This window comes from Epinephelus moara, chromosome 13 (genome assembly GCF_006386435.1).
Source record: "Epinephelus moara isolate mb chromosome 13, YSFRI_EMoa_1.0, whole genome shotgun sequence".
Classification (NCBI taxonomy): Eukaryota; Metazoa; Chordata; class Actinopteri; order Perciformes; family Serranidae; genus Epinephelus; species Epinephelus moara.
This window is the reverse complement of record NC_065518.1, coordinates 14,189,810-14,199,018: the sequence shown is the minus strand read 5'-3', so window position 1 is coordinate 14,199,018 and position 9,209 is coordinate 14,189,810. Positions and strand designations below refer to the sequence as shown.

Here is a 9,209-nt window from a genome sequence, read left to right as displayed (position 1 = left end):
TACGACACACAGCGGCGGCGTTTCATGTTCAGTAGATCTACAAACGGAAATTAACGGAAATGACCCGTCCCCATTAGTTTCAACTCTACGGCAAGAGTGACGCCGCTTCAAACGTAAACCGCCATCTTTGTCGTGAATAGTGGCAAGCTGAAACATATAAACAACAAAACCAACTGCGCGGATTCGAGTCCATAATAGTGATACTAGGACATAGACGGTAAGTTTTATTGTTTTAGTAAGGTTACTTATTGCCATGTTGTGTCTAGCAACGGTAATAGTGAATGGTCGCTGCGCACATCGGTGCCACCAGAGTAGTTAGCTTCTTTGCTAGCCACCTAGCATAGAAGTCGCAGTTAATAACTTGCTATCACTGAAAGACAGGAAAGCTAACATACTAACGTTAGCTTTCTTGGGCTGGTGTGGCTATAGTGATAACTAAAATGCTAGTCTTCCCTATGTTTGCTTGGTAGATTGTAGCAGCAGTACAACATATTTTCTTGTGTGTGTTTTAAAGTTTTCCAAGGCGATGGCAGCGTCTTCTTCGTCCTCCTCTGCGGGAGGAGTGAGCGGCAGCTCGGTGACTGGCTCTGGGTTCAGTGCTTCAGAGCTCATCCCTCCAAGGAAAGTCCTGTACACATATCCTAAAGGAGCAGGTGAAATGATGGAAGGTGAGATGAGAAAACACGCAGCTAAAGGCATCTCTACTTAGCTGTTTTCCTATTCCCACCAAAGCAGGGGCTGAAGGAATCAGACTGACAACACACTGTATGTTAAAGTGCTGGACCATCTAAGTTAGTTCAAAGCAGCTTGTGCCTCTCTTGCAATTAATGTACTAACTGAGATTGTAGTAGTGTGCATTTGAATTTAAGTACAGGTCTCTAAATGATTCACACAAGCCCAACTCTGAAAAGATCTGGCAAGTCTTGCAACTACTGTGAAGACATTTCCAAATTCCTCAAAGCCTCATTTGTCGGCTGGAACAACAAGATTATAATATATGAAGAAATGAAATTGGTGGGCTGCACAGTAAAGACCTTTAAACCCATTTCCCAAGCTGCTCAAGCCAACAAAGATCTCCTTTTACACTGAATCACCAAAATTAAACATTCACAGCTAGAACTAAAAAGCTGAAACAGTCACAGCTGAAAACTAGTGACAAGTCGTTGTTATTGTGCCGCAGACAAAATGTTTTTTAATCCAGCCTTTGAAGAAGCTGGAAATGCCAAAATGGATTACCAAATGGTAATGGACCTGCACTTGCATAGCGCCTTTCTAGTCATCCAGCCACTCTAAGCGCTTTTTGCACTACGAGTCACATTCACCCATTCACACACATTCATACACTGGTTGCCGAGGCTACCATACAAGGTGCCAGATATGCAGGCTGGAGGAAACAGGGGTCAAACTGCCGATCTTCCGATTGGTGAACGACCCGCTCCACCTCTGAGCTACAGCTGCCAGCGTTTTTAAAGTTTGGCTGTCATTTATCTTTTCATTTGGTTAAGTTTATTGATTTATAAGAAGACAGTGTGCAATGTCATTAATCATTTACAAGAAATGAAAACATGGTTGCACCAGATTTAGAGAAATGCTTATTTCCATCTGTAGTCCTACATGTAACAAGTAGGTGCAGTAAATGAAAATAAAATTGAAGGTACAGTGCAGACTACAGTAAATTCATGTGCCTAACATAACAGAAGCAGGACATACACACTGCACAGTACAATTGAAAACAAAGTAGCTACCTTGTAAAGTGACCAGGTTACCAGTGCAGGTGCAGGTAAAAGGCAATCGGGCACCTCCGCTTCAAAATACACCAATTCATGTGGTTAGTTTTTGAGTGCTACAAGGTTAAAAACAGCTTACAAAGGGATGAATTGGTTTGCAGAAACTCCAAAGGTCTCAAACTTTTCTCTTTGTTTATTTACAAAACTCTGAAGGCTGAAAATTGCATAATTTTTAACCTGAACGTTTCTTTCAGGAGTAGCTTCTAAAACATCGCTTTGACTTTCTGTTAGCCTTGTGAACACCAAGGCTTCACCACCATTGGAATCTTTTAGTTACATAACAGGGTCATACATTCAACGGCCTTAAAGTCTTGTTCACATCAACTCATGTAACAAACATTGCTTGCATGAAATTATCCTGAAAATACATACATAGATGGAAGACTAAGACTGTTGGTGAAGATTCTCAGTCATCCAGGTCATGGTCATTCCAAGTGTTATATCATAGGCAACCGAACTATATTAGCTGCACATGACAGTGCTGCATGTGCATTGGTGAGTTAAATCACGAGCGCACATGCATCTGTTTAAGAGGCAATGGCGAAGTGAAATTTAAAAGGGAGAGAACAAATGAACAAGTAAGTGGTGACTTGCTGGATTAATTCTTTAGGACATTCTTTTATGTCACGTTTTCATTGATAAACTAACATGGGCTCTAGCATAAGAAATGACAGGGGATGAGGTATGAAAAAAGTCTTTTATTACAGAAGTTCGACATACAATCTGTATTCTCCCACCTCCCCCTCCTCAGGATTTGCCCCCCAGCTATCACTTACAAGGCAGGGTTTAAGTTCTAATGTCGCACCCGTGCACGCCGCAATCAATACATCTGGTACTCGAAGTGCTAACACATTTCGAAAGTTTCCACACATGATTATCCTCACGGTCAGTCAACCACGGCACACTTTCAGCCTGCCCTGACTGTCTGACTGGGGTCAACCTGAGCGAGTTGGTAATTAGTGAGGGAAGTAGGCAGATCAAACAAACAAACAAACAAACCCATATCTTTTTGCCCGTTACCAGCTTATGTGCCAGGGTGGACCGGACAGTCCCACAGCAAGAGCAGCTAATGGACCACTGATGCTCTGCAGAGACACAAATGGATCATCTTAAACACTTTATTACAGAGTACATATATATATACAAAAATGTTAAACTACATGGTTAAAATTTAAAGCACCTGCTACGTCAGTCTACTTTCCCACCGACTACCAGCCGCCTTCAACCCAGCAGGGAAGCATGTCTGAAGTGCATTGAAACAATAAATCTGAACAACACTCAAACTCACTACACACAGATTACAACAGCTTCAGGCCTACTGGTTTTTCTGCACTTCACCGCCCCAGTCTTCCCAACACGTGAGCATGGGATGAGATGTGCACCTGTCTCATCAGCATCACCGCCTTCGTTCCACCCCCTCCCTAAATTAAAGGTGTCACTACCTGCTGCACAAAGGGCTGGGCAGTTAATCGAAAAATAATCGACACCGACATTCAGAGCCTCAAACCGACGTCTTTGTTCTTGCACTGTCCCCTTAAAAACATACCAGTGCATGTGTAGTCACGTGACTCATGTTGCTGAATATGAAGATTCAAGAAAATGGAAAGAAATAAGTGACGCCATTTCCTACTCCATCACGAAGGACATGGTTCCCATTGCTACAGTGGAGCACAGTGGGTTTAAACACCTTGTTAAAACCCTTGACAGAAGACACACCATGCCAAATATTTCTTTTTACCAAACTGTGGTGCCAAACGTGCACAACTCATGTCGTAAAAAGCAAGTGTTAGTTCTTATTTTTGACAAGGCATTATCAAAGTTATTTATTTTATACTGTTTAAGAGAACTTCCTTTTTACATTAAAACTAGAATGCGACCTTTTCGTAAGACATTTTCATTACAAGCTTTGATTTCAATCCTGAAATATTCAACAAAAAATCATAAATAGCTCATCTGTGTGTGTTTCCTTCAGTTATTTTAAAATCACAATGATAAAACATGCACTCTTTCATTAGAAAAAGTATCCCAGCTTTAATAGTCCATAGCATATCTACTGTACAAACCTTGTCAGGGAACAAAAACCAAAAACAAAATAATCGTTCATTAATCGTAATCAAGGTAAAATATTCAGCTAATCATGATGTTTTTCTTTTCAGACGGCTCTGACAGATTTCTGTGCGAGTCCGTGTTCAGCTACCAAGTTGCCTCCACACTTAAACAGGTTAAACACGGTGAGTCGCTGACTGTTCATGCAAAATATGTTTGTTTTGGCTGATCGTGCAAACCTGGCGCCCTCAGTCAAGTAACACTTGTGTGTGTTCTCGCAGATCAACAAGTGTCACGGATGGAGAAACTCGCAAGCTTGGTGGAGGAGCTGGAAGCAGACGAGTGGCGGTACAAACCCATAGAACAGCTACTGGGATTCACACCGTCTTAAATAAACAGACCCAGATGCCTTTGGTTCATAAATATTCTATTGCGTCTTTATAGTTTTATTCTATATCTTAAATATTATCTGGAGATACTGAATGTGAGATGTTTTATTTATGACTATTGTATGAGCATGGTTTCTCTTTTTTAAAGCAACTTATTAAAGCGTACAGTAACAAATTGCCGTCAACAAAATCTTCTTTTTACTCTCAACTAAATTCACAATGTTGTAATAGATTATTAATATATTTTTCAGCTGGTGCAGGCTGTCACATGTGTTTTCCAATCTGCCCTTCGCCTCAGTGTAACAGGGAAATAATATCTTTGGTAATAAATCCCTTGAAGTGAGGCATTGTGTTTCCACATGGCTGCACTGTAACTCATAAATCTGAAAACCTGCTGCCTGCTCCTCGGCGCTGCTCTCTGCAGCAGCACTCAAAACAAAGAGAGCTTGTAAATAAAGTCATATACTTGTCACATTCCTTGTACTGTTTGTTTTCTCTTGCTGTTGTTTGTCCCACGAACGTCACTGAGTTAATTTCTAGATAGGCAACTAAATCTTAGTTTGTTTTATGTTGACTGTTCAGTTTTTCTCTGACTCCGACGCCCACTGATGCGATTTGTTTCCGTGTCACTTCCCTGCTGTGTTGACAGCGAGGAAACGCTGCTGTTTTGTTCAGTGAATGGATGTTTTCAAACAAACGGGTGGGGAGCGTACAGAATGTACTGTTCTGGGAGTAAATGTCTAAGGACGGCCCTGGACATAACAAGACACACCTCCAGGCTGCAGCTTAAATTTCCTCCCGAGGAGTTCAAAAGGTCGCTTTGCATCACACTTTCTAGGAATCCACTTTGGAGGAGTTGTTGTGCATAGCTCTGAAATGTCTGCTTTTACTGGAGCCTTTCACTTTTGTCCACATTCTTTGTGTTTAAAAAAGGAACAAATACATTTTCCTCAGTTGAAACTTTCCGAGGATGACTCTCGATTCACAACACCCCCCCCTTTAGAACATGCTGTGCCTTCCACACGTGTTTATGTCTTTCATTTCCTCTCTGACTTAAAGTACAGTCCATCCCCCTCACGTGTAGCACCACAGTATATTTGGCTGCTTTCCAAATATTTTTTTTGTGTTGAGCACATATTATGTATGTGATGTACTGTTCAGATAGTTTCTGCTTTGCATGACAAGTTTTTCATGATTTGGCATGTGACTCACTTGCAAATTCACTCTTTTAATTTTTCCTGTGCAGTGTTTTTAATGTTTTAAAACACTGATAGCAGCAGAATATATATTGTGACAGCCATATTGCATGAGGAATATTATTGGTGGTCAAAAGTGAATTGCAAAAAATAAAGTGTTGGTTTGATGTAAACAAATTATCGTTAAACCTGAACAAAACTAAGTTTATGATATTTGGAAATCGTCAAATTAAGCAAGAAGTACATTTGGAAATTGAAAATGTTGAAATCGAAAGAGTTTACGAAATTAAGTTTCGTGGTGTTTTAATTGATCATAAACTCTGCTGGAAACCTCACATCAAATATTTGTGCTCCAAAGTATCCAGAAGCATTGGAATACTGGGTAGAACTAAACACGTTTTAGATCAGAAATCACTTCAAATTCTGTGCTATGCACTTACTGATCCATATCTGTCCTACTGTGTTGAGGTATGGGGAAATGCATACAAAAGCACTTTACAAAAAAGAGTCATAAGGATGGTTCATCATGCTGGGTACCTTGATCATACTAATCCTTTGTTTTTAAAATCGGGTGTTTTAAAATTCAGGGACATAGTTAAATTCAAAACTGTTCAAATTCTGTTTAAAGCCTGTAATAAATTGTTACCAAGCAACATTCAAATGATGTTCATGGCCAGAGAGGGAAAATACAATTTAAGAGGGAATCATAATTTTAAACATCCTACCATCCTTTGGACTCTGAAAAGTATGTGCATCTCTGTCTGTGGTGTAAAACTGTGGAATAAACTAGATGAGGACACAAAAATGTGCATTAACTTAAAACAATTTAAACACAACAACAAACAATCACTCTTGGTCAGCTATAAAGAACTGGACTGCTAATTTTGTACTTTATACTTTTTTTTAGAAAGGATTTTATTTAGCCTTGTATGTTTATAAGCAGGGCTCTATTTCATATTAAAGACTAAATGTTTTACATTTTTAAGATTTTACAGATTTATCGATTATGTATGTGCTTATATGACAATGTAAGGGGGGATAAGCTTTGCTTCCTTCAGCCCCTTCTCGAACTTGCACGTTATCACAGTGTGCCATTTTTTTTCTATTACATATACTGCCTGTTTTTATGCTTGTGCTTGTTTGAGACAAATAAAAATCAAATCAAAAATCAAATCAAATAATTAAATAGCATTGTTTGTGCTGGTGCATTTCCTTTCCTCTAAATTGCTCCAAATGTAGAAAGATGCACGTCTCCACGATCATAACACCTATTTATTATCTTTTGATCGCGTACACTGTGTCCTCTCATGCAGCCCACTGTGTTGTTTGCACCTCTGTGAGGCAGATGAAAAATTCTGATGTAATGCTTGAGCAAAAACAGGTGACGTAATGTACACTGCAACACTGAGCCAGCTAAGCCGAGCCTGCACAGGGGCTTTAATCAATGCAGCCAGTGCGCTCCATGCACAAACAGCACAGCCATTTATTAATGCGTTTGAATAATAAGAAACAAAGACATACAATATGACAAGCCCAGGCAAGCCCCCTGTATATTTCCATAACACTGGGGTCTGCTATTCATCACCCCCAGCCCCCCTTCTCCTCCTCCTGTTTGTCTTTCTCCTCTGCTGGCATGTTACCAGGCAAGATACAGCTCCGATGGCGTGCCTCCCTTTTTGATTGGCTGGCTGGGTGCGTGTGGGCGTGGCCTAGCGGGGGAGTATATAAACATTGTTGCAGGACGAACCCGCAGAGCTCGGCAGCTGGTGTGTGACAGAAGGAGCTCGGAGGACAGAAGTTACCAGATGGTTGTTTTTGCAGACAATAACCAGTCGAATAAATATCTGGAACATCGACAACGGACTTGAACGTCAACGCTATCGATTAAGCTGTAAGTATTACGTCATTATTGCTGATTTTTGCTAGCTTACATGCTAATTTGAGCTGTTTAACAGCAGCTAGCTTTCTTAAAACAAAACTATTGTTGCTGTACTTGTTCTGTTCATACATTCCCTTACAAACTACACTTTAAACGACACTTGTGTTTTAATATTAATTATGTTTAATGTTGAATTAGTGTCATTCATGTCGAGTTTGAGTGCTTATCTGTTGTTTTTGTCTCCTCACAAACAGCTGACCAACCACAGGAGCTGTTGAATACTGCAAAGAGAATAACTATGCCTGCTCTATCTGCACCCACTGATATGGGCAGCCCACCCCCGTCCCCAGTGGACAGCAGTCCCAGGAGGCTGTCCTGGGGCAAACTGGTGCAAAGATGGGCTGATTTCAGCACATCAGCCAGCAGCAGCATGGAGTCAGGGTCCAACAATGGCAGCAGGAGTGACCTCTCAGACTCAGGTAAACAACTCTGCAATCATTAATGAATCAGACTCAAACTAGCTTCTCCTCTTCTTCATGGTTCAAACTCATTGTGTCTTCTCAACAGGGTCCGATGTCTCCGGTGACCTGTCCCCCTGCAATGAGGACCTGTTTTATGATCCAATGGAGGAGACAATCCTGAAAGAAGTCGTGGACCTAATTGCAGGAAGCCTGAGAGAAGCCAAAGACTCAGACTGCGCCTTGCGGTGTACCAAACTGCTCATCCCTGAGAAACTTCTGGAGCACATCGGACAGGAGCTCCTTCACCTGGCTGCTAGCGAGCCCTGCGGCTTAAGAGGGGCTCTCATCGACCTCTGCGTGGAGCAAGGGGCCTCCTGCGAGAGCATGGCACAGCTGTCCGTGGACCCCTACCTTGTCCCCACCTTCCAGCTGACTCTGGTGTTGAGGCTGGAGTCTGGCGGACTGTGGCCAAAGATCCAAGGACTATTTAGTACAAAGTCCCCTTCCACTCCAGTCGTGAGACAAGCTATTAAACTTAGCACCGGTTTCCGTGTGATTAAGAAGAAACTGTATTGTTCCGAGGAACTGCTCATTGAGGAATGTTAAGAAATGTAAAGGACCTGATGTTTTTCTGCGTTTTTAAAACGCCCAGTAAAGCTCACAGAAGGGCCTTATGACTATTAGTACATGTATATGATGCCTTCAGAAGGGTACGGATGGACTTTGTCACGATGCAGCCCATTGTTCCCATTGTAAGGGAGTCCATGGTATCTGGAGCAAGTGTTGCTTTTCCAATTACATTGTACATCATGATATATGTGATAAACCGGCATTTTGCGGAAGTGCGTACCTCAGTTTCTATTGAAACACAACGGCAGCTAGCTATATGATTAAAGACCATTGTGTTTTCTTTTTCTTTTTTTTTATACATGGCATTAAGTTGTAATGTACACCAAGTGACGAACTGTACACCATGCAAACCATTAGGGACCTTAGTGACTGCTTGAATCCATGAGCAAAGGCTTACCACTGCTTGCATTGTGCAGTTTATGTGCAAGCTGCGGCTAAGATTTCAAGTGTAATTTGATCTTGTATCTGTGTAGACCTGTCCTGCTTTCACCTTTTATTTATTTGACATTCAAATACTCATAACATTGCACTGTTTTTTGTACTTTCATGACTGCAAATAAATTATTTTTTTTAACAGCTCTCTCTCTCTGCTGTTTTATTTCAGCTTTGGGTCATGCATTTGCAGCGTTGCATGCAGATTCAGGTGTCCTATGGAAATTTGCAGGGGCGTAGGTTTCATTTTAACATTTTGTGGGGGGTTTTGACTGTCAAACACTTAATCTCCTGTCTTCTGGTGAATTTTATGCACCGACTTATGGTGTATACATTGTCTATTTTGTTCTAAATCATGAGAAATCTACACCTATGAAACTTAGGTAAAG

General features: G+C 41.1%; 3 protein-coding genes across 3 annotated transcripts in view; 2 read left to right on the top strand and 1 right to left on the bottom strand.

Annotated features, from left to right (window-relative positions):
* LOC126399584 (testican-2-like) overlaps nucleotides 1–3,936 on the bottom strand; it is a 109,383-nt gene extending 105,447 nt beyond the window's left edge. Inside the window, exon 1 of the mRNA XM_050059662.1 lies at nucleotides 1,252–3,936. Within this exon, the coding sequence (XP_049915619.1) occupies nucleotides 1,252–1,263 (12 nt within the window). The 5' untranslated portion in view covers nucleotides 1,264–3,936. The remainder of the gene's footprint in view (nucleotides 1–1,251) is intronic.
* Nucleotides 78–4,696, top strand: anapc16 (anaphase promoting complex subunit 16). Its single transcript, XM_050059682.1, has 4 exons — nucleotides 78–217; nucleotides 515–668; nucleotides 3,944–4,018; nucleotides 4,115–4,696. The coding sequence occupies exons 2-4, from the start codon at nucleotides 527–529 to the stop codon at nucleotides 4,222–4,224; spliced, it is 327 nt and encodes a 108-aa protein (XP_049915639.1). The 5' UTR covers nucleotides 78–217; nucleotides 515–526; the 3' UTR covers nucleotides 4,225–4,696.
* A 2,454-nt stretch (nucleotides 4,697–7,150) lies between these two features.
* Nucleotides 7,151–8,964, top strand: ddit4 (DNA-damage-inducible transcript 4). Its single transcript, XM_050060500.1, has 3 exons — nucleotides 7,151–7,309; nucleotides 7,552–7,776; nucleotides 7,865–8,964. The coding sequence occupies exons 2-3, from the start codon at nucleotides 7,596–7,598 to the stop codon at nucleotides 8,362–8,364; spliced, it is 681 nt and encodes a 226-aa protein (XP_049916457.1). The 5' UTR covers nucleotides 7,151–7,309; nucleotides 7,552–7,595; the 3' UTR covers nucleotides 8,365–8,964.
* The last annotated feature ends 245 nt before the right edge of the window (nucleotides 8,965–9,209 follow it).